This window comes from Danio rerio, chromosome 4 (genome assembly GCF_052040795.2).
Source record: "Danio rerio strain M-AB ecotype USA chromosome 4, GRCz13ab, whole genome shotgun sequence".
NCBI lineage: Eukaryota > Metazoa > Chordata > Actinopteri > Cypriniformes > Danionidae > Danio > Danio rerio.
In genome coordinates this window covers 21,569,514-21,596,049 of record NC_141024.2, presented here as the reverse complement: position 1 = coordinate 21,596,049, position 26,536 = coordinate 21,569,514, and the positions used below count along the sequence as shown (strand labels likewise).

The 26,536-nt window shown below is 34.1% G+C and overlaps 2 protein-coding genes and 1 long non-coding RNA gene across 6 annotated transcripts in view; 1 reads left to right on the top strand and 2 right to left on the bottom strand.

The window, feature by feature from the left end:
- syt1a (synaptotagmin Ia) overlaps positions 1-26,536 on the bottom strand; it is a 325,144-nt gene that overhangs the window by 280,116 nt on the left and 18,492 nt on the right. The window lies entirely within an intron of this gene.
- LOC147844710 (uncharacterized) lies at positions 1,276-14,745 on the top strand. Its single transcript, XR_015483210.1, has 3 exons — positions 1,276-1,825; positions 11,217-11,694; positions 13,297-14,745. It is a non-coding gene; the product is annotated as an uncharacterized LOC147844710 (long non-coding RNA).
- Positions 2,727-10,343, bottom strand: LOC101884898 (uncharacterized). Of its 2 annotated transcripts, XR_015483154.1 has the most exons (7): positions 10,210-10,343; positions 9,201-9,275; positions 8,121-8,333; positions 6,922-7,980; positions 4,777-4,945; positions 4,001-4,543; positions 2,727-3,173 (listed from the first exon to the last, which is right to left on the bottom strand). XR_015483154.1 is itself a non-coding variant. In XM_087248267.1 (6 exons), the coding sequence occupies exons 3-6, from the start codon at positions 8,329-8,331 to the stop codon at positions 4,414-4,416; spliced, it is 1,569 nt and encodes a 522-aa protein (XP_087104393.1). In that variant the 5' UTR covers positions 8,332-8,333; positions 9,201-9,275; positions 10,210-10,343; the 3' UTR covers positions 2,727-4,413. The 2 variants fall into 2 exon arrangements, 1 of the variants encoding a protein (XP_087104393.1); XM_087248267.1 differs by having other exon boundaries at positions 2,727-4,543.

Below are 26,536 nucleotides of genomic sequence, written 5' to 3'. Positions count from 1 at the left end.
GCTCAAAATAACCGATTAACCATTAAATGAAAGGGTGCGTTGGTAACCGATTAATGGTATTAGTTAAACGATTAAAAAATATTATTTTTTATATTTTTAAATTTGGCTGCATAAGGGGCTGATCACAGCGAACGCACGTTTTGCGTTGAAAGGTGCATCTTTTGAATGGTTTACTAACAGCCGCGAGTGTTTTACGTACTGCTTATGCACCCTGTACTCCTCATGTTTTGCCGTTGCATGCTATGTGCGCTTGAGCGGAAAATGCAAGTTACCTCAGTCGCGTCTTTTTCATTCTTCAGTCAAATGAAAGCAGAGGCATGGTTTCCTTTGAGGTGACAGCGGTGTTTGTGTTGGCAAGACGACTACGGTGGACTTTTAATGACGAAGGAGAGACTTGTGGTCACTGTTTTAAGTCATCCAGAACTATATGACTTTACAAATCTTGAATATCATAATGCTATTAAAAACTACAATTATAACAACATTGACAGCAACATGACTCACGCACAATGCGGCTCAGTTGATTCAGTCGTTCTAGTCACAAAAGAAAACTTTGCACTTCTTTTTTTCTTGTCAACATAAAAGGCAGTACATTGCGCCTTTGCGTTTTTGAAATGGAAAGCGCTTTCATTGTGATCAGCCCTTAAATGTGCAACACATATTTATTAACTTGCGGGACAGTAACACGTGCAACCACACATGCCTACAGATGTATTTTGCCAAAGACGCAAAATGAAAGAAGGATATTTCTGGTCACAGTTGGACACAGACAAGTTGACAAACCAGTGCTGATGCTGATTGCCTCTGTGCTGCCTGCATTCATAAACTCAACAAATAGGCAATTGATGATTTAGTGTAAGATACAACCAACAACCAACCTTCTCTCCTTTTGGAAAATTACAGTTGTTAATAGTTTTTATGTTATATACATTTTTAAATAATCTACATAGCCTATTCCACCAATCAAACAAATCCAAAGTTTATGATAACTTCGCACCAAACTGAGGCTTTTATTTTACAGCTTATAAAACATTGCATGCACGCAAATTAACGCAATATCAAATGTAGTAGTCTACACAAAAAGTCAACACATGAGCCTTAACGTTCATTGTCATCGTCTTTCATTACATGCAGGGCGAGCACACGAGCCGCGAGTGAGACAGAGGAAATAAATCATAATCATTATTAAGACAATCATTAAACTAATGACTTCTGTTAAAAATGTTGACAGAGGTTTTGTAATATAATACTAACAGTGGAGCATTAATTAAATACATATTTTTACATGGAGCGATCTACTTAAAGTAGCCTAATATTTTTATTTGACGGAAGAAAAAAACATGATTGGACAAACAGCCAATGATGGTTTTTAAAAAGGACTCAGTCAGTGTTTTCATTTTGTAATCTAAATTTATCATTTAAATAAAAAAAGATCTAGACCAGGATTTTTAAAAATTCTTTTTGTTTAGTTTACTATTTTTTTCTATGCTTTTTTCTATGTTGAAAACACTGTAGGTGGGTAAAAATTATTCCGTTATGTTCTGTAGGCTGTTCGCATGTTAAAATAAATCAGTATTTTTTAATCCAATATTTAATGTGTCACACAAAATAGGCTTGTTAATTATGTTTTTAAATGAAACAATATATTAACATTAATCTAATCCCTAATGGCGAATCAAACCTCACGATTCAAAGTATATATTTAAATATCAGATTTTAGCAAATGGCATTCGTTATAACAACAGGACAAAACATGTTTAATAAAAGTGAATCAAATGTCTGTCATACTGAACTAGGAATGCTCATTTTGCTTAATTTATACACTGTAAAAAAAATTCCGTTGTTTTTACAAAAAAAATTTGGCAGCTGTGGTTGCCAGAATAATTTTGTAAAAAATACAATAAAAATGTAAACCAGTTTACAATTTAAAACTGTATGTGTACGGAATAATTATGTAAAAAACAATTTAAAAATTTGTAAAATTTACAGAAATTTTGTGAAAGAATAAATAACATTTTTAGTATTTAAACAAAAAAATCTTGTTATTTTTACAAAAAATATTTGGCAGCTGTGGTTGCCAGAATAATTTTGTAAAAATTACAATAAAAATGTAAACCTGTTTACAATTTAAAACTGTATATGTACAAAATAATTATGTAAAAAACAAATTAATATTATGTAAAATTTACAAAAATTTTGTGTAAGAAATACTTAAATTTTTAGTATTTAAACAAAAAATCTTGTTGTTTTTACAAAAATATTTTGGCAGCTGTGGTTGCCAGAATAATTTTGTAAAAATTACAATAAAAATGTAAACCTGTTTACAATTTAAAACTGTTGAACATAAAGAACAATTACGTGAAAAAAACAAAACAATATATTTACTAATTAATACTGTTTATTAAAATTAATAATTACATTAATATCTAAAAAAAATCTGGCAGCTGTGGATGCCACAATAATTATGTAACGAAAATACATTTTAAAATGTAAACAACTTAACAGCATAAGATCATCACTTTAGTCAATTGTGTTTATTTATAATATTTTAAGAAGACCAATGTTGTTTCGTATAATGAACATAGTTTAATTTCAGTAGCAACTGTAAATCATTTGCTTTACCCTTGACCATGCATGAAAACGATAACTTGTATGTTACACAGTACCTAGGGATATAAATTCTAGATATGCATAGATCATAGAAACTGCACTCAAAGACAAAGTAATCCAACTATAATTTGTATTTATTAACCATAAACAAGTCAACACTGTCTGTCAGTTTGCAACACAAATTTCTATTACTTTCCTTACAAACGATACATTCACCTTTTAGAGAGCATGTGACAGTTTAATAATTGTCTTCTTGAAAACAAATAAGGAAAGTTATAGGCAAAGAGATGGGAGACATTGCCAGTAAAACTAAAATTGAAATGCCAATAAAATGAAAGACTTTTTAGTAACACTTTATAATAACTACACACTATGAACCATTTATTAAGCATTAGCAAATAGTGAATTCATTAACTGTTAAGCATTAACTCTACAATGATAAACGTTAGGAAGCAGTTTATATATATATACGGCTACAAATACTGTTTTCTTGACTTATAAGCACACTAATATGTGCTTAATAACTGTATTTTCATCATGTGTGGGTGATTGATTTTTCATGACTAAATTAAGTATTGCATTATTTACAAACCATTTGTATGAGTAATTGGTGATATTTAAGATCATTGAGAATGAGTTAGTAAATAATTAATAAACTATTGAAATCAATATTTATATATTGTATTATTCAGGCATGTAGTAATGGTTACTATGTATGTTAATAAATGCTTTACTGACTCAACTTAATGCAGTTTTGTAACCTAACCTAAAGTGAGGACTATTTATGCTTATAAATCCCTTATAAATGATAATTAAAGGCTCGTTATCAAATGAACAACACATCCTTGCAATCTTATTTAAAAAATTTAATTACTGTAAAGTTTAAACATTGCCGAATAACAGGAGTGTCAAAATTTAACATAAAATTGGATTAAAAAACAATATAATTTAACAATATAATAGGATGCAACATTTCAATGTTATGTAGCAATGTTTAAACTCTACAGTAATTTTATTTTACACAAGATTGCAAAGATTTATTTTCATTTGATACAGTTTCATTTGTGTTTCTTCAAATTAATAAAAAAAAATCCTGTTTAGAATTTAACTGAGCCTTGTCATTTATAAGGGATTTATAAAGCATAAATAGTACTCACTTTAGATTAGGTCACAAAACTGCATGAAGTTGAGTTAATAAAGCATTTATTAACATACAAATTAACTATTAGTATATGCCTGAATAATAATATTTATAAATGTTTATTTAAATAGTTAATTAATCATTAACTTACGCATTCTGAATGATCTTAAAAAACCACCAACTACTCTTAAATAACTGCTTTGTAAATAATGCGATACTCAATTTAGTCATGAAAAATGAATCATGAACAAAGTATGAAAATACAGTTATTAAGCACATTACACATGCTTTTAAGTCAAGAATACAACATTTTTAGCCATTGTTATAAACTGTCTACTAATGTTTATTAATGTAGAGTTAATGCTCAACAGTAAATTAATCCATTATATTTATTAATGCTTAATAAATGGTTCATAGTGTGTAGTTATTATAAAGTGCTACCAACTTTTCTCTTAAATCGGGTTAAGAACATTTAACAATTGTTTTATAAACAAATATTCAATACAAACCAACAATTCAGGAATAACTTAATTCAGAAAACACTAGAGCAATAAAAACTCTAACAGTTGTGTAATAACACATACATTAAGCATGGCAGATCAAACAAACCTGAGAAACTGGCATTCACTGTATGTCCAAACCTGACTGACTTCAGTCCGTATTTAGACATCACGCCATTCATGATCGGAAAGTTCCTGAATCAAGGTAAGAACTCTTGGGTTCACATGAAGACGGGCTGTGTTTGTCTTCTCCACTTTAGTGCCTTTCTCTGGGTTGATAGAGAAGAAACACCTGAGCAAAAAAGAGAAAAAAATGAATTGTATTAATGATAAAAAAAATCTTATGTTTTTGGGAAAATCTTCTTTTTTTGGGAAAAATACCTTTTTAATTGAAATTATAATTTTAATTATAATTAATATAATAGAAATTTGTCAACCTGTACATATAAACCAGGGAAAAGAAAACCTTGCATTAGCAATTTAGGTCACTTCAATGTTGTATAAAGCCTGTACAAAAACACATACCTCTGCAAAAACTCCAAGGTTGATGCCAGCTCTGATGGGTAATGGATGTTGAAGCAATAATAGCTCCCAAACATCATGCACAGGGCGGAAATGAAGGAGGGGATGTTGTCATGTACAACAGTTCGATCCACACACAGCATGAAACGCTTCGATGAAAAGCAGGATTGGCCTTAGAAAAAAGTTAAATAAAAGTTAAATTTGGTATTTAATTATAATACCATAAAAGTAAAAAATACAAACAAATTAAAAAACCTTTACAAGATTTATTTGTTACAAATATTTCAAATGAATGTACAATTAACAATACTTGAACAATGCTGAACGGTCTATTAAACGTTATCATGACATTCTTTGATCTTGAAATACATAATAATGTGAGTAACAACAAATAATAAATGCCATATAAGTACTGTTGTACGTTCATGATTACTAATGGTAACAAATTTATTGTTATTGTAAAGTATGAAGCTAATAATATACGAAAACAATCTGAATTTGAATTGTGTTCATTTAAATTATTTGCTATTGTAATTTAATAAATCTAAATTTTTATATGCCGTAAAAAAAAATTGAATTTGAATTTCTTAACTTGAATATTGAACATCTGAAATTTAAGACAACTGAATTTTTTTATAGACGTATTTTCATAGACTGCAGGTATCCAGTTTGTGAAAGTAGTTTCAAGTCAGGATAGAGAAATTCCAAATATCATATTCAATATTATAAAATTTTAAACCAGAAATTCAGATTGTGAAATTCAGATTCAGCAGAAAGTAGGTGAGGGGTCATCAACGGAAGAGTAGACGATCACTGAAAAGTCAAACTAGGAATCATTCACCACGAGGGTGGGGGTTTGGGGGGTCTGGAAATAGGTCAAAATAAATGTTATTTGTCGACATATAGCCTAATGTAAAATTAAACTCATGTATTTTAGCTTTAAGTATGGGGAAGGATGCTTTCAGTTTCGGGTTACATAAAAAAACGTTGAAAACTCATCAAGTGGCTTTCACTGTACACTTTTCACAACAATATAGACTTATTAACACCTCATGTTACCATTTGAACAAAAAGTTTTAAGCACTTAACAAATGAGGCTAACAAAAATCTCTGAGCAAGTAATTCACAATGAGTCACTTAATTCATTTATAAATAAGCCGAATCGAACACCTCTGAATGAACAATTCAGTGACAAAGATAGAGGTTTGGTGCCACCTGTTGGACATTTTGGTTTCAATGTATTTTAGCCAAAAATAATGCGATATTTTTAAATATATGGAAAAATCTGATAATTTAAATAAATATAAATGTAAGGATAAATATGACATCTTGGATGTGAATAGATGATTTTTAAAAGAGGCAGCATTTCAGTGTTGATGATAGACTTTGGCCAAACATTAAAATCTTCCTTAAAATACTATACTATATACTATATAGTAAAAAGCATGTGCATGCAAATATGTCATTTACCACAGCTGTAAAACGCAGGGAGTTTGAAAATGCAGGCAAAAATGAAAAAATAAAATTTATTAAACAACGAGATGTAATTGAATTAAGTATATGAATTTGGTTCACTGAAGCATGTATATATTTATTACACAAACTAGTGAAAATAGCTGACCCTGATAGTCAGTTTGCAGAAGAATTGTGTCCTCCTGAGCCTCACATACACCAGGCTGTAAACTCACGCAGCTCTGTAAATGAGCTTTAACTTTTTGGTGATCGTCTACTCTTTCCTGTCGATGACCCCTGACCTTATTTCTGCTGAATCTGAATTTCACAATCTAAAATTCTGGTTTTGAGTTTTATATTACTGAGTTTGATGTTCTGAATTTATTTATCCTGAAAACTTGATACTGTACTTTTATAAACTGGATATCTGCAGTCTATGAAAATACGTCTATAAAAAATTTCTGCCTTGAAAATTACAGTTGTCTTAAATTTTAGATGTTCAATATTCAAGTTAAGAAATTCAAATTCAAAAAATTAATTCAAATTCAAAATTTAACGGCATATAAAAATTCTGATTTATTAAATTACAATTGTCAATAATTCAAACAAAAAAATTCAGATTTTTTGTCATATTTTAGCTCCATAGTCAAGCATTAAAAAAAAATTTATAGCAAAGAAACAAACAAATAAACTTACCACACACAACAAGTGTTGGGGTCAAATTAACTTTGTCCATCTCTACCTCTTCTGCGAGGCATGTGTCCTCCACATGACAGAACATAGCATCTTCCTTCTCATTGAAGTAGGAAAGCAAAAGCATCAACATCTCTTTCACATCTTCAGAGCAACCACTTAGCTCTCCCCTCATCACTTTAAACTTTGTTAAGTCCTGCAGGAACTTTTTGTTTTTGTTCACACCAACTGTACTGAAGTAGTTTAGGAGTCGTTTCCCCTTCAAGTCCAGATTCCGGGTGAAAGTTTCATTAAGACCAATTCCGGTAAGCTCCTTGTAGTGAACTGCCATGCCAAGCTCATTAAACCACCATGGCCAATCCTCCAGGAGACATTTTATATTCTTGCCCTGATTTACTTGGTTACGTTGTGTGTAGAAAGTCAATTTCATTAGATGTCTGACTTCTTCTGCATCTGCATCAGTTTGACGAGACATTATCTTCATTTTCTCTTTCTTTTCCTCCTGGCTTTCAGAGGTCTCTCCCAGTGGCAGGAATTTTACATGCCAGTTAATGCATCCATATGTATCCTGAATTGCTGCCCTCTTTTCTGGAGGAATTTCATCCGTGTCAGAGTCATCAGTCTGATGTCTTCGTTTTCTTATTTTGGGTGTTGTAGATCGCTTCACATTTTCAATCCTATACTGCAATTGCTTCACTAAAGAATGGTACCCTGGCCCAACCACATCCCCCTCTATTACATCCAGGAGAGACTCTGGATACTTTGCTACCATCTTTTTGGCAACTTCAGTAGAATTCCTTTTATTTGGGCATGAACATTTTCGCATCATCTCGTTTACCACAATCCGGACCATCTCTCTTCTCATTCGTGGACTTGGTCGTTTTCCTCTCTCCAAAAATTGCATTAGTTCCTGAGGAAATTTATCCCATGGTATCAGAAACGTATCCACCCAGTCTACATCTGGGCTTTGGGAGATGCTGGTGGAGGATGATTGAGAACTTGCAGGTGAACTATGCAAGGCTGTGGAAGGTTGTGGTGAGCTGCTTGTTTCTGGTGTCTGGCCTGCAAAAGGTCATACACAAACAATAGTCAGTAACACAAAGTTTTTTTTATTTTATTTACATTTTCTTTTCAAGACCTTTTTACACATGTAACTTTGTGAACTTGTCTTGGAGTATTCTGTTCTGCAACACATGACTTACATCTTAACTTCCAAGCAGCAAGGACTTTTCGAGCTTGGATTGGCCTTAATGCCGTCAGCAAATCAGATTCCTCAATAAACTTAAAATCATCATATGTCTCCACTCCAATGGATTGCAATGTCTCTTCTAAAATGTCTTTTGTTGCCTCTGGAAGGTTAGGCAAGACCTCAGTGATGGCAGTACGTAGAAATGTTGTCTCCAAGTCAGTCATTACTGAAATCAATCAAGTAGTGATTAAACATGTAGTTATTAAATTTATTAAGAGTTTATTTCTGTTCATCTAATTGCAAATAAAACAAAAATCTTACTATTTTCAAAAGGATAGATCACAACATTTTTTAAATTTAAAATCTATAATTTATTTATCCTTGACATATTTTATACCAGTTTGAGTTTTTTTGAGACAACATTTAAAAGAATGTTGGAAACTTGTAACCATAGACTTCCATAGTAGGAAAAAATACTATAGAAGTCAACAGTTAAATTATCATCTTGAGAAAAAAATAAACAAATCCCAAACAGGATTGAAAAAAAAAGTCAAGGGTAAGTAAATGATATCAACATTTTTTATTTTTGGAAAAACTATCTCTTTAAACTACATGTTATTTTATCTAAGCATACATGATGATTTTTAGTATATTTTTTTCACTTCTGTGGACAAGATCTCTTTACTTCGACAGCACGCTGTGTTTCAGCGTAATGACTTGGTACCCATTAACAATTTATAATGTTAAATAAAAATCAACCAAGTCATTTATGCTAAGACACTGTAGCCTGGTACTCTGTTTAGTCACAGAATACAGATGGTATTCAAAATGATATTCAGCTTTTTGTATTCCCATTACAAAAAACACAGCTTCGTCATTTTGGATTAAAATGATGAGAAGTTGAACTCATCACTTTTAGACACAAGAAAATGTCCCTTTTTGTATGACATTCCTTTATAGATTATTTCTGTGGACACAGTAGTATTAAAGTCTGAAAAGTTAAATTCTCTCACTGTATGTTTAATTGATTCACTGTAAAGACTTGGGTAAAAAGTGTAACTGTCTTTGACATGCAACAGAAAACAGAGTTTACCTTTATTTCTTTGATGTCTTGACTGTCTTAAGATCGTAAATCATGAACAGCAGAATCATAAGTTTCAAGGGTGCGCTGTGGACCACAAACATTTGGGTTATCACTCTGAAATTCATTTCTTGTTATTTCACAATACCTGCAAAAATACTGAGCACAATACTGAAATTTTCAGTAAACCCACCAATGGCATGTGAACGCAAATTATCACCACCAGCAATACAATACAGTGCACCTTTAACTACGTTACCACCTACAGCTATTCCATTTTCCTCCAAATCTTTTAAATCCACAAACAGCTCTATTCAGTATAATTCAGTAGTTTCAGGTGTTGTTACATCATTTGAAACAACACATTCATGACAGTGGACGACTGAGAAACAGTTTTCCTGTAAATGTCACTTACAGTATTATTTGAGGCAGCTCTATGCTTCCTGGACATGTGAGATGTGAAAGACGATTTAATTGTAAAAGTATTTTTGCAACCCGTTACTGGAAAAGCCACAGGTCGGCCTTCTGCTATATGCTCTTTTAAGTGGCATTAAATCTTCAGCCGTGTTAAACGTGAGGTCACACAACGAAATTTAGAAATTTAAAATCTGCAACTGCTTTAGCACTAACGGTTGATGCAGACTCATTGTGAAATGTGCTTTAAATGCAGCGTAAGAGCAAAATGTTCGCTTACAGCCAGCACTAACATATTTGAAAAATCAATAGGAGTTCGTTTCTATGAACTTTACAATGCAACACATAGCCTCTCAGTGTCTCGAAGGTTTTGTTGCAAAAATTACACGTGGTTAATCATCTTTAGACTTCGAACAAAAAATGTTTTTTTTTCAGCTTTACGTTAGTTAGACGATAAGACAAGGAGCCGAGTTACCTTTGCATTGTGCCACTCATTATTATTTCGACGACCGTGCAACACCCCAAATAATATCCTCTCCCTTTTTGCAGGTGCTTGTATGATAAAGCGTTTAAAGTACAAAGTAAACGAACTTTTCACTAAACTTACCACAGTGCCTCAGTAGTTAGAAATGTTGGCAGACGTCATCCACAGCTTCATTCGCGGGCCGGACAGATGGAGCGCGCGCACTCACTATAAACGTCTGTAAAATGGCTGCTCCCGCAAGAATCAGATAGCCGATTAGTCATTGGACAAGGCAGAACAGAGTTTGAAATTCAAACGCAGACGTTAATTTACACAAAAGCATACATTTTAACTATAAACACATTGCTGTCACATTTTAAATAACAACAAGACATTTATATTTTATTAATTAAATTATTGTTTAAAAAAAACAATTAAAAAAATTATATATATATATATATATATATATATATATATATATATATATATATATATATATATATATATATATATATATATATATATATATATATATATATATATATATATATATATATGTTGTTAAATACAGTGGATTAACAATTACATTTTACATAGTGTTCAAAAATAAAGGACCCTTAGGGACAAATAACCATTATCTTTCCATAGGCCAACATTAAATATGATAATTATCAATAAAGCCTAATATTAAAATAGCTTATATACTATTAGGACAATTCTGAACAGACACATTGCCTTTAAAACCCATCATTTAAAACTTGTAAATATGTAATGATATATGTAAGGAAAACATGATTTGGTTATTTTGTGATTGTTATACTTGTGTACACATGCTTTTTTTAATCTGTAATAGGATGATTTTAGTTTGTTTAGTATCAATTTGTAATTTTTACAGCAGCTTTCAGTATTACATGTTTGCACTATTCAAATAACAGTGATCAGTAAATTTTACAAATAAACATTGTTATTGATACACATTCTTACAGTACAATTAACAGTTTAATTTGGTTCAACGTTTTACAACTGTATTTTTATTTTTTTACAAAACCATACTGTAAATTTAACACTGTTTCATTGTTTTTCTATTTACAAAATTTAGATGTCACAATTTTACAGAATTTCACAGTTATTTTCACAAACATTTTTTACAGTGTATACACAACATGCATACATACATACACACATGTATAACTTTAAATCTGTATGTCAAATCTGTTAAATTTGAAATAGATTAAAATATAAAATAGAATAAAATAGATTTCAGTAAAACTCCTTGAGTGCAGTACCAAACATTTCCACTAGATTTAGTTTCCAATTCAATTCCCAATGTATCTTTTTCAGACCATTTAAACAAAAGGTTTATATCATAAATACGTAATGCTTTTGTGTTTGGTTTCTTTTTAAAGACAAAGCATGGTAGATTATTCATGAAGTGGAACTACATACAAGTAAAATTACAATAAAAAGTTATAGAAGTTAAAATTCATCATAAAAAAGACATGAAAATACTACTTTCAAATCCAATATGAAATATATTGTATATTTTCCTCAAGTTTTGCTTCAAAATTTTCAAATTAAATCAAAAGTTGTATGTCAAATCATACAAAACAAAACAAAAAACACTAGAAGGTAGGGATGTAACGGTATTGTAAATACCGTCATACCGCAATATTATTTTTTTTCGATATTACCGAAGTCGCATGACTCGGTAAAACTATAGGTCTTCTGAGAAAATTTGCTCAGGCGAATGAAGCGAACGGGAGGTAGCGAAAACTACAATTGCCATCAGCCCATGCTTGACCATCACCCCTTGCAGTCTGTTGTCGCTACAGATCCAGTAATGCGGAAATGGAGTGTGCTGCTAGAAGCGGGGATGAAAAGAGCTGGAAAACTCTAAAGCAGGTCGCACACCAGAAGCGGCGCTCGGCGGCGCGCCGCGCAGCGCCATGTATTTTAGAATTCTAAACATAGGTTTCTGAGGATACACACACCGGCGCCGCAAGTCGGCGGCTGTCGGCGGCGCCCGGCGACGGCTCAGGACGGAGTTCATTTTTCAGCCGCGCCACAGAGCGCCATCTGATTAGTTTCATGTTAAATATCATTCGAATGTGCGCGTCTGGTGTGTGATACTTATAAACTGTCATGTACATCTGAAAACGGAAGCGGGGCTGCAGACATTCGCCTCTCTGATTGGGGCTTTTCCTGAATATTAAGTAGCCTAACACGCACAGTTCAGTCCTGCATTATCTCCGTGTAAGTTCAGACTTCGCAAGTTTGATCAAGGCTGCAGTCTCTTCTTCTCAGTTTGATATGGAAAAGCAGATTATACAAAGGACACGGGTAAATCTTCAAAGGGAACAGTGTACTTTATAACTTCATTCACATCACCCTGGCTTCGTTGTTTCACTTTCTCAACAATAAAATGTAAACATGATTTAAGGAACTGCCTATTTTCATTTTAATATTAGCAACTTAGACAGCAGACATGTTGAGGCGTCGTGCTGCATAAGATGAGCGTCATCTTCACTGTGTGGATATTTATAACAAAACGGAGCCGATAACAACTGCCTCCTTTCAATTTCAGTGAAAATACGAAACACAGCCTCTCTTTTGCTGAGTATCAGTTTTAAGAATCGATAATGGCCATTTTAAAAGTATAACATACAATAAGTTTATACATTATAGGAAATAAAGGCAAGCGATCAGTCAATATACAGAATGGACGTGGTTACATTAATCATTAACTTATCTTTGCGCTCAGCCAAAACACGTTACCTGAGAACAAGTAATAGATTCCAATGCCCAAAGTCAGGGAATATGTCGTTAGATAAAGACAACAAGATAAATGAAATATCCCGTTTAATAAATATAGTGAGATTAGATCCAGCGGGAGATGCTTGATGAGAAGTCCGACTAGCAGAGCTCTCATCTGGGTAGATGGGCTGAGTGTGATTAAATGTTGAATGTGATGAGTTTTCAACAATACTAAATTGAAACTTTATTTTTTTACATGGTTTAATAATTTTTTGTTATTAAAATTGAAGTTCCTGTTTCAAAGCTTACAGATAGATGGCTAATTTGTATGTCATTGACACTTTTGGCACTTTTTTGGAGTATTTTCATAAGTTTTGTTTTTTCCTGTAAATGATTCAATAAATACCGTACCGTGACATTCATACCGAGGTATTACCGTACCGTGAAATTCTGATACCGTTACATCCCTACTAGAAGGTTAAATGGATTTTGCAAAATCTAATCCAGAATCCACTTCTAATCCAGAAGTGTTGACAAATCTGAACATCAAATCTGACAGCTTAATAACAAAACATTATTTCAATATCATTAATGTCATATTAATATTTTTATCAGCAGGTTTACTATACTGTAACATGTATAGACAACAACTGTAACTGCTGATGAAAGCATAAAACAGAGGTGAAAGAAGAACAAGAGATGGGTTTGATTCCATTGAGGACAGACGGTTTCTCAGCAGCATTCGATTGGCTTTGTTTCAGCAGGCTGGCTGCTTTACACTCTGAACAGCAGGGACACCAGCTGTACCCTCCCCAGTGTCCTTCAGAAATAGCCCTCACCCAGCAGAAGCCTGGCCTCTGACCAACCTTCCTAGCAAACCAATGCCTAATGTTGGCCATTGTGTAGCAAGTAGCAGCAAGACCTGGGCATTCTCCCTGTGGGCTCGGAAGATTTGTATCAAGGTCTGACCCATTGCTGGCTTCATTAGCCTGGCCTTACCCCCAGAATTCCCACCAATCCCTGGCCCAACACTGGTCAAATGTCAGTCTTAATGACACGGATGACTGTCATTCAACAACTCACCCACATCACCATAAAATATCCCACATTTACACAGTCTTTGTAATCATACACCGGAACTATACAAATCAAAGTGACATTATTAATTATGTAGATGCAAAAACATAATTACATACCAATAAAAAATTAATGGAGAAACTTTGAACATCTGCAACACTAAATTGCTCTTCGGCCTACTGGGGAATGAAAAGTGAACAGCACTGTTTTTCCATGTAGCCATCAGCAGCCAATCATCTCTCCAACATCCAAAGTCTCTGGAGACTTTAACACTAATCTGAACCACAGCAGTTGTTCAATTCTGATCACTGGATTCCTACAAATATAGTCCTGTGATTCCTTTTTTTTATATAAGGGTTGATGCAGAGAAAATTTAATTTACTGCATTACATGGACCATTACAGAATTTGTGAATTTGGATGAATAAAAAGTAGCGCTATATGCTTATTCGAACAGCAATATGTCTGTGACTACTGAACTACAACAATCTATCATATAAAGTTGGATTCATTATTATTAATCACAGTATACAACCCTTTTTAAGTTTATATCACAGTCCTCTTTTGGCAAGCATTTTAATATGATTAATTTAACTTTTAAAGTTTTATGCTTTCACTGAATCTTATGTTTTGCATTAATTTGCATTAAACTACAAAGAAAAAAAAAAGAAAAAAAATTTAGTAGGACAATAGGAAAATCAGGCTTCTCCTGAACACCAGCACCCTGATCTTATTCATCTGATCTCTAATTCTGAGCCCCTGTTCATACCCTGATTGCACGCAGTATAATGGCAAGTTTCCACTGAGTGGTAGAGTACGGTACAGTACGGTTCAGTGTGCTTTTATGGCCATTTTCACTGTCAAAAGGTACCATAAAACAAACCGTACTGTACCACATTTTGGGTACCCTTTTGGAAGGCTAACTAGCACAACAAAAGAGTACCAAAAGGTGGAGCAAGATGCACAGCTAAATGCTATTGGTTAACAGAAATGTCACTAGCTCGTGAACAAGCTAGAAGAATGAAAACAAAGAAAGCAATATTTTTAAATGCACAGCCGATACATTGCACTGCAATAATATATACATATAATAATGAGCTATGGTTGACCCAAGCTTAAACAAACCTTAATGTCGTCCTGATGAACAGCCAGTAAGCCAAGAAGAAAAGCAGAATCTACCCTGGGCTTGTAGTTGTTTCCAAGGCCATATAAAGCTTTAGCAGTTTAGCTTTCTTGCATGCGCTTGCCATGTGACTATATTTGAATAATAAACTTTTTGAGCTGATTATAATAACGTGCGCGTGATAATTGTAGTGCTTCTGACATCTGATCCTTTCAGAAATGGACAAACGCGAAAGTGACTCATGAAAAAACAAAGAAGAAGCTTAAAAAAACAAAGGAGCAAATGATTGTTTCAGCAACCTAAAACATGAACAAACCACAATGTTTAACTATTATTATCGTCTTTTGGACTATTATGAACTCGTTTCTAAAAAGAAGTTACATGTGCTGGTGAAGATTAAAGATACAGATTAGAGGTTTGCACTGACTGGGCTATATGTTGCGTGTTGTTTTTGAACACAAATAAGGACTAAAAAAACTTTGTGTGTAGTTTTTCTGTAATTGATGACATATCAGAGAATGTAAGGGGCTGTATTTGTTCATATATGTTGCAGTTATTTATTTATTTTACATAATTGGAGGCATTAAAGTAGGCTATTAAACCCTATCATTGATCTGCAGTTATAATCAAATCCTGTTCATAGAAAGGTTAGTAATGAACATGTATAGACAAGTATTTTTGTGTATAAAGCATCTGTTTTGTGAGTGCTTCTCATATGATATGTGAATGACCCGTACAGCTTTATTTTGACATTTACTTGGCCAACCATCACCACTACGTCATGCAGATTCTACAGAAGTTACAAGACCACCTATACTTGAAGCTGGAGAAGTACGAGTTCGGCTAGTCTTCTGTACAGTTCCTGGGGCAAGTCATCAGACCAGCACATGTGAAAATGGAGAAGGAGAAGGTTCAAGCCATCTTAAACTGGCCCACACCTACAACTGTAAAGGAACTCTATTTCCTAGGAATTCCTCCTCCTAAAAAAAACTTCAGCACTGCCCCATTGTTGCATCATCAGACCCACAGCTCCCTTACACCATAGAGGTCAATGCTTTCTCTGACCCTGCTCACCTCCGTCCTTGTGCATAATACAAGTAACTGTTCCCAGGAGAAGTAAGATAATGAGAATCATGAGCTTCTGGCCATTACGTTGCCATTACAGGTGTAGTGCATTGGCTAGGAGGAGCAAAAAAAATCTTCATCATCATCACAGGTCACAAGAACCGCCAATAGCAGAGAAGCTAAATGCCTGGACACTTGTCAAGCTCACTGAACTCTATTCTACATATATCATTATTAATCATCTTGCTCCATGAATGGCAGAGCTGATGCCCTTTCCAAAATGTAATCTCCCAATGAACCCACAGACCCTGAACTAATTAACCCTCAGAACATGTATTCTCAGTCCCATTGAATGGAATCTGGAGGAGGATATCCATGTTTCCATCCAACACTTGCCTGAGGGTAAACTTATCCCATTACCCATTCTACAGCAGCCCTGGTCCCACATTGGCATTGACTTTGTTAAAGACTGACCTAATTCAGATGGATTTACTCCTTTTCTCCTTACAGTAGATCTTTTTCACAAGGCTTGCAAACTGATTCAACTTAAAGGATTACCCACAGCGATGGAAATGGCAAAATAGCATAACTGTGTATAACTGTGGAAAAAATACCCTAGGACAAGGGTCCTCAATTTACTTTATACTTATGGAAAGCTTTCTTTCCTTTTTCAATCTCTTCTGTATCACTGTAAATATTTCTTCTGGTTATTAGCCGCAAAAACACAAATGGTTAGACTGAGGGACAAGAACTTGATCCAAGAACTTGGACAGTACCTACTTGGACAGTACATGTCATACTGCCATGACAACCAGAAAGGCTGGAAAAGGTACTGAGTACGCAAAGAACCGTCTTTGTCAAAATACCACCAGCTTAATACCTTTCCAGTGGATATTTGGATAACAGCCTTCACTGGTTTCCTAGACAGAGGAGCCATTCAATGTTATAGCTGAGGACTACTGGTACTGGAGTCCGGGACACTCATGTCGATCTATGAGATGAGCAAAGAGGTTTGCAGATTCCAGATGACTGCATGCCTCGTCATACCAACCCAGGAACAAGGTCTGATTATCAGGCCGAAATGTGCACCTGCATCTACCCTTTAAGATGCTGAGTCCCCACTACATTGGTCCATTCTTCATACACAGGTAGATCAACAATGTCACCTATCAACTCTAGCTCCCCTTAAGGTACTTTCATCCCATGTTTCACGTCTCCCTTCTAAAACCCACCGGCAGCCACCCCATGCTACACCAGCAACCATGATTATATTTCCCTGATATCTAATTCCCAGCACCAGCAAAACAAATATTTTATTCTACCTTCTTGTGTTTATGTTCATCTCTCCACAGACACGCTTGTGTCCGTAACCAGAAGTGACGCTGTAACAGCCGAGAGGAGAGGAAACATCACACCAGTAGGTCAAAGCGGCCACAGTGAGAAAGAGAAATGGATTTACTTTTATTTTCTCAATTGCAGTAAAATAGGGGCTTCTGCTGTAACTTTGGCGTCAGTAAAAGACTGTCCAGCAAACACACATGCAGTGAATTGTGCGCAGTTTCTGTGTTTTTAAGTAGATGCAGTATTTTACTTTAACACGCTCGCCTCTCTTGTCATAGTAGGTCACCGCAACATAGTGCATATGAGATAAATGACGTCAGTATGTAATAACCAGTTATGATCTTTTACTGAACCGATACTGAATTGTCCGCATCTGCATCACGGTGCAACGAAAAAAAAGCCTTAATTTTGACACCCCTATACTACATTGTAAAGATTATAAACCTGTACACAATGAGTAAAATATATATTGAACACATCACAATTTGTATCTCATATTGGACATGCACTAGTGTTTCTTTTATCATAATACACCTAGAACATATATTGCCATAAAACTTGTCAAGTAAGAAGTGTCTGTTAATTTAGTGGTTCTCAATTGCAGTCCTCGGGATCTAATTAAACCATCTAATTAAACTAGAACAAAAACTGAATAAAATTGGAAAACACGAATGAAACAATAGAAAGAAGAGCACACAACTCTAACGCTGACTAACTGTTCCACAAACTTGAAGGATACAGATGTTTTAAGCAAGTAATTCCACAAGTAAGCCTTTCAATCTATTCATTTAACCAGGCTAACACCTTCATAATGTGTCAGATCAGTCATTCACCACTGAGAATGTAATGATACGCTTCTCTCTGTCTGCATAAGAGTGAGTCATGCGGGGAGGCCCCTCCTCGCCCCCAGGGCCAACGTGCGTCTCTCATTCTGCAGTTTACAGATCAGTGGCGTTCCTCACCAGAGGCTTGGCCACACGCCTGTCAGTGCCTGATGGATGGCGTGACACTCAGCCGCTACCCTGTCATCTTTGCCTCAGAATGGGGAAGAGGGAGAATGAGACATGGCAAGATGGAAGAATCTGCATGTTGAAAGAATAGTTTACCACAAAAAAAAATGGTAGACCCAAGTGAGTTTCTTTTTCTTGCAAGCAAAAAAAAAAAAAAAAAATTAGAATTGTTTTAATTTATTGGTTGTTCTTTTCAAAAGCGTGAGTTTGACTGTCAAGCTCAAAAAAGGCAGAAAATGTTTTTTTTTCTTTCATTGTTGAACTATTCCTTTAAGGCAAAGAGATAAATAAGAAAAAATAATGAGAATGAGCAAATGAGGCAATCGAGATTGAGAAGGAGAGACCCTTGTACTGTGACTTCAATGTGGCTGATTCGTTCTGGGGGCTAAGTTAGATTGCAGAGAGAGCGTGGGCGTCCATCAGCTAGCCTGCCTGTCAGTGCCCAGTGACAAGGCCAGGGCTGCCTGAGCAACACAAGGAAAGACAAGCAGAGGAGAAACACAATTTATAAATCTTCATGGAAATAAGCCCCCATACAGCCTCCTGCCACAATGTAACCCTCATGGTTAACATGCAGCAAGGTTCAACCAATCAAAATCAAAATAGTAAAATTCTCAATCATAGTCTCTATGCATCGTTTATGAACCAGTGACCACTTTTTTCCTTCACATGAAACCCAGTCTGATCTGTTATATATATATATATATATATATATATATATATATATATATATACATATATATATATATATATATATATATATATATATATATATATATATATACACCATAACTGCAATCAATAGCCATGTTTCCATCCACCTATTTATGTGCATTTTAAAATACTGCATAAAAAAATGCTTAGCGAAAATACCAAAATCTGCATGCATTTTGAAAATGAAAATAAAAAGTTATGCGCACCACACAGTTGGATAAACTTTATGTTTGACAAGAAAAAATGTGCATAAACTAAGTTGAAAACACTTTTACTGAATACATTCAACTATTTAGTCTTGTGACTTTGTTTTAAGTGATCACGTGATAACAAATATTTACAGTAGAATGACCACATTGTTAAATATCTGAAATGCTGTTTTGGTCATTGTAAAATATCACAGCCAAAGTCCATTATCAAAGTGGTTCAAAATTATAACATCCCAGCAACGTCTGGAAGGGATTTGCTCCCACAGACCAGTTTCCCAAAGAGCCACCGTACACTCACTGCATTTCGTCTTCTGAAAAAATCTACTATAATTTACTATACACATATCCATATATGTGTATACACACACACACACACACACACACACACACACACACACACACACGACATACTTTTTGGGCCGGGCTGATCATCTTCTTATGATCTGTTTTACAAATTATAAAGAATATATTGCTTCTCAACTCTATGAGTAGTGTCATTCATGTATTTTAAGATGCACTCGGTCAGAAGACAATCGCATGAGATATCATGACATTGTGATTTTGATTATCAGAATGATGTAGGCTTATAGTTACAACAATATTTAAACAATATGCTTATAATGATATTTATACATGACCAAACTAGTGTGCAACTTAAGCAATGTTTTTTTTACATTTAGTTTTGTAGTTTGGGCCCGAACAAATATTTGTTGCATTTTTAAATTGTTTAAGTTCATTTTATTGACAATATAAAATCTTTTAGCTACGCTTGATGTATCATTGTTGAGTTAAAAAAAAATTTAAGCGTCTTTAATACAGTGCTTTTAATATTTATCTTTATTTCATTAATCAACATTAACTGTGTGCAGGCAGTTTTTGTTGTGTTCATTATTTACTAGGCTCCCTCAAAACACACAGGCACATGCAAGATGGACTTCCAGTGTGGATTATAATTTTATTATAATAATAAATGTAAAAATTTAAGTTTTTAATTTGTCAGCTCTTGTTATTTCCTATATATGGCTTATGTGCTTTTATAGAATGGGAGTTGGTAAACATATTCAAGGGCGTGCACAGATGGGGAGCATTTTGATTGATGTAGTGGGCCGCTCTAGCCCAAAATGCCAGGGCTGATTTTTAGTCCCAGTCCAGCCCTGCAATGAGTACAATTGTTTGTATTCAATACTTTATTATTATTATTATTTTCCATTTTCTATTTCTGTATTGCCTGCATTTTGGCATTTTGTTGCAGTCCATTTAGAATCCAACATGGAAATCAATTTTTTCTTTATTGTCATTGATTGTTTTAAAAATTAAATAGCATTAACATGCCTTTGCTTTATTTTCTGTAATCAATATGGCTGTCAAGCCAGGATCTTGATGGTTCATTGTGGGTGTGTTGTTTACATGAAGAAATCTGTGTCACAAGTAAAAAAAAAAAACAATTCTAATAAACAATTTTACTTTGAATTTAAATTGTTTTTGTCTTGCGTTTACATTTATTTTACATCTGAATAGCCAAAATTACAAGTTTCAGTCTTTTAAATGTGATTAATCGCGATAAATCCTTTTTTTAAAACTGTGATTAATTAGTTATTTTTTTTAATCGATTGACAGCACTAACATATACACACAAACACACACACACACACACACACACACACACATATATATATATATATATATATATATATATATATATATATATATATATATATATATATATATATATATATATATATATATATATATATATGTGTGTCAAGTAGGGCTGCACAATATATCTTTTCAGCATCAATATAACAATGTGATCATTTGCAAGTCACATCACGAGTATACGCAATATTGAGTTTAGATTATAATTATACCATTTAATAAATTATATAATATAATAAAATATTTCTTGAGGCCTCGAACAGTGTGAGGGATTTAAAAGCATTCAGGCCTAGAAAATAGTACTAAATTAAATTGTTTATAAAAGAAGTCATTGCAGTATTGTTTTACATTTGATTATTAAACTACTGTATACCTAAATGAAGTTTGACTCCAAGAAAAACAATCTAATTCTGTTCATTTAACTTGTGTTATTAGTTATTCAACACATCTAGTGTAATAGTATTCATATTGCAATATATAATCGCAGAGTAAAATAAATGTTAGATTTGCTGATTGTCGTGCAGCCCTAATGTCAAGCATTACCAAGCAGCCTGTATGTTCATTCTCTTCTCACATAGATGACTCACCTAAACACGTGACACTCACAGAACGAGACCAATTCTGAGCATTTGATTACCTGGGCTATTGGACGAGTTATTAACATGACAGCCACCATTTGCAGGAATCAATAGAAGAAAATGATCACCCCATGAGCCATTCTGATAAAGCGTATAAAGCTCTAGATAAGGTCTAGTTTCCTCAAACACTTGAACATTATGAATTGATATTCTGCATGTGTCTAAATCATTCACAAAGGTAAACAAAAGCCTCTGCTAAACTCTTTGAAGGATGCAGATCCCCGTCTTAGGTCACAGTCATCTATTACCTCATCGATCTGTTGACTCACATAGACACATTCATTGCGTTTAAATGTAATTGTTAAGGTGATGGGATTGGTCAAATTAAAGCTCCAAGATGACTAGATGATGCAGTGGTTTACTTTAAATGTTACTGCATTGCATTCAGTGATAATCAAATGTAATGAGTGCACACAACACAAATGTGTTTTTATACATTTGTAGTGTCGTGTTAAGCCAATTGTGACTGTTATATACTAAAACTGTGTTTTCCCACAATTACACTGGTTATTAAAGTTACATAATGTAGACACTGTCATCCTGGTTAAAAATATTTGCATTTAAAAATATATGTTATTTTTAAATTCTTAGCTACACAAAACTAAATGTCTTTATTAGGAGGATGACATGAGGCGGAATAAAAAAAAGAAAAAAAAAAACAGTCATTGCTACACTGAAGACAACTGTAATGTAGAAAATAGCAGAAATCTGCCTTTCTAAATATGCAATATCCTGCATAGCAAAAACATGAGTAGCAGTGCAATATGACTGTATATCAGCACTGGTGGGAGGACGTGACATGAAATGACACTCAATTCAATTCAGCTTTATTTGTATAGCGCTTTTACAATGTAGATTGTGTCAAAGTGTCTTAGCATCCCACCAGTGCTGATATACAACCATGTCGCACTGCTACTCGTGTGATGTTGTGTTTATACAACAGTGTGACAGCACAATCGTGTATATAAATGAAAAAATCAAACACGGGGAGTCTAAAAACCCCTTTTTATTAGGAACTACTTTCTTCCGCCATTAATTCACATCTGCAGCTGGCGTCTTACATCACTTTAGAGCTAGTGTTTGAATGACTCTCTATAGCGTAATGTCTAAAGTGATGACAAAAAAGTTGATTTTGCTCACACTTTAAGATTATAAGGCTGAACGTGACATAAAATGCCTTCCATCTACAGAGATATCTTCTTATAGTGTTACAGTCTACAGTATTTATGTGTTGCATTTGGGATATCACAATAATTAAACCCGAAAAAAGCAAAGCAATCACTACCAGACTGTTGTTGTGTTTGCGATAAGCAAAGGACTTTACTTCTTTCTTTTCTGCCAACACAACACACATTTCTGATATGCGAGCAAATCGGTATAAATACAGCACTGCAACATTCAAAAGAGAGAGATCATCTTAGAATATCACTTACCAGCATACCTGCCAACATGTCTCTGAAAATCCGGGAGACAGGGGGGAGGGGGTGTGAGGTCTCTGAATAACACTGTTGAGAACCGGGATAGGATGCAGCGGGTTTTGGGCGGCCTCTACAATCGGGTACTGTACCAAAGTTGCCAACCCGGGGGTGTTTACAGACTGTACCAAAGAGGGTGATGGGTGAAATTACGGGAGTTTTCCGGAAGAAATAAAAAACGGGATGGTTGCTTGAGATTGGTCTGAAACACGGGATACTCCAGCCTGATCTCACGAGAAAACGTAAGTATTTTACATTTTGCCAGTTTAGTGACTAATTCGTACAAATTCGTACGAGTTCAGTCATATGAAATGGTACGATTTTAAAAAGGAGGCGTGGCACCTGAACCCACCCCTAACCCCAACCGTCATTGGGGGATAAGCAAATCGAACTAAATTGTACGAATTAGATCGTACGAATTCATACGAATTAGCCACTAAATGAAAAAGTTACGAATTGCGGTGAGATTGTGTTGGATACTCTCATGAAAAACGGGAATGTTGGCAGGTATGCTTACCAGTTTAACATTGATTTGACCAGCTGTAGTTAGAAATCAGACTGTTATATTCTTCTAAGCGTAAGGCTAATTATGAGGTTCTGTCGCCATCTTGTGGATTGAAAACGTCAACCGTCTTTGGTCTGCTACACTATGGCAGGCTAATGGTCGCCGATGAGCTCTCTCAGAAATTGTAAACATTTTAAAGTAGGCACTATTAATACAAATAAAGCAGTAATATTTGACAAACTTGTAGTGTCTCTCTGCTTTTCTAAATAAAAAAAATGGTACCCCTACTCTAAATAAATATCCGATCTACTGGCCATCAACTGCTACTGAGACAGGAGGAATTAAACAACTTAATTGCTTGGGGTTTAAATTATCATTTTTCCGTATGTCTTACACATCTGGGAACACAATATTGACAACCTAATGGTTACAATTGGTAGGTGTTTGTTCAAGGATGTCTCTCATCATTGACAATCATGATAGCCTCATTTAGTACTATTTCTTTGTCAATGCTTTTTTATTTCCAACAACTTACTGGCTGTTGTTACAACCAGGGACCTCTCCTGGGCCTCAGAAGCATTCTTATATTTACAGATCACACAAATTATAATACCTTCAATAAAAGCACTGCGATGAATGATCAACAATGTGTTGTCAACATTAAAAGACAATCGATTCTTTAAAAAGCTCTATTGAAGCTTTTTCTTTATACAGTCAGTCCATACATCCCACTTAAGTTTATTGTCCGTCACACCCAAATATTTATAATTTGTTATTAACTGAATTTGCTCCCCTTTTTTAGTTAGAAAAAAATTATAAATAGCAAGCTGTTCATACTTCATTTCATTAAAGCATGATGAAATAAAGTACAGATGTTACTACTTCAATGTGTTCCTTGTACCGCCATTCATGCCGCGGCGACGGCGGTGCTTGATGCGCCAGCAGCATTTGACCGCTGGGTGGCACTTTAACCACAGATATTCAGCTTTGCCTTTTCACAATGCTAAACAGACTGTTCTGTAGGCGTAGCTTACTGTATGTGATGTGATGTGTTCAATTAAAATATAATTTTAATTTAGTTTTTCTGGTAATAGACATGCTCTTACACTATACTATGCTGTAGAAAAGATACATGGTGAGAAGTCAAAAAGCAAATATAAGAATTAAGTTATTAGCCTTCAGTGCCCGATTAAATTGCGTTGGGGTGAAAATAATGTTTTGATTTCTTTGACTATCATGGCAATGTTATAATCTCAAATCTTAAACGTGCGCATATGAAAAACAGCAAAATAATATAGATTATCCTGCCGATAGAGCACATCACCTCACAGTTGTGAACTTGCGATCACCTCAACTTACATTTAATTTTTTTTTTACCTGGTTTATTGTAAACTTTTTAAGTGCAAAGAGGATTCGTTTTGGAAAATAGAATTGAAGAAATGAAAGACAACTAAAATGAAAGCACAAACATTTAGTACAAATAATTAGTCTTAAATAAATAAATAAATAAATAAAGCAGTCTTTTAGTCTAAATATAGAGAGATGTAGTGTTTGCTATTTTGATAGAACTAAGACTAGACATGTTCATTTATATTTTTAATTTACGTTTTTATTTACATTTTCGTTGTTGATTATATTTACGATCTCATTTTATGTTTCAATTATAGTACATAATAATAAACGAATAATGAAAATAAATGAATAATGAAAATATTACATAAATTAAGTCTGGCAGGTTTATTTTTAATAATTTAGTTTCAGTTCCGTTTTTTTGTTTCAAAACGTCAATGTTCTGCTTTAAAGTATAACTGTTGTTTTGTTTTGTTTTTTTAATTAATGGCTCAGTATGTTTTGTATTTTATTTTCATATTCAGTCACCTTGCATATGCGTGTGAAATATAATGCCGCATAACCGCGGAAAAAGAAGAAAAGGCTGTCAGTTAAAGCTAATTAATCAAAATAAGCTATATTAAAATACAGCATTTATGTTAATACAGGCAGAGTGTGAACAAACGGCTAAGATATGTGCTTGCCTTGTCCCGCAAGTTTATTTTTAATAATTTAGTTTCAGTACTATTAATTTTTTTCTCAAAACGTCAATAGCACCTTCAATAATCTAAACATTAAAGATGGACCGCAAGATGTGTTGAGTGGCTATATGTGAAGAACAATGGCAAAGCTAAGTGTGATTATTGTAATAAACTAATAAGTTATAAAGCAGAGTCCCGACCAACAGGACTGACTAAGCATATGCGGTTGGCTCATTCTTCACGAATATAGAATTAAAATTATGGCGCGTTAGGTTCATTGTGCATCCTGCAGGTGCAACCAACAAGGGTTGTGCATTTGAGTTAAACTTTTTGAGCGTTATAAGCAGCTCGTTGTTAGTTTTTATTTAAATATATCGAGCCGAAACTAAGCAGCGCATTCTCTCCGCCTCCTCGTTTATAACCAGCGGGACACGCCACTGAAGCAGTGGAGGACACTCCGTCGTTCATAATCTTTGCTGATGTGTCGGAGTCGAAAGAATATATCAAAGAGGAATGTTCTTTTGACAGTCCCGATATGTTCAATCTTTTTTTCCCTGTCATTTCTCTTCAGCAAATTATATTTTTAAAGCTGCTTGATTCTTTTAAAACCGAAAGCAGAGCCCGTCAATTGGTGTTTTTTCATAAGATACTCCTCTATCAAGGTTTTATTTTATGAGTATTCTTTAATGTGCTTTTTAATAGTTTTATTTTATTCAAAGCAGCACCTAAAAGCGAATTTATCCTCAAAACGTGGCATGAGAGCGATGCATGTCATGTGTCGCATATTGCCTTTTTTTCTGATCTTTTTGCATAAAGGTTTTAATCAAAAGACAGGTAATTTAATTACTTTCGATGTGCTAAAATATTTGTTAAAT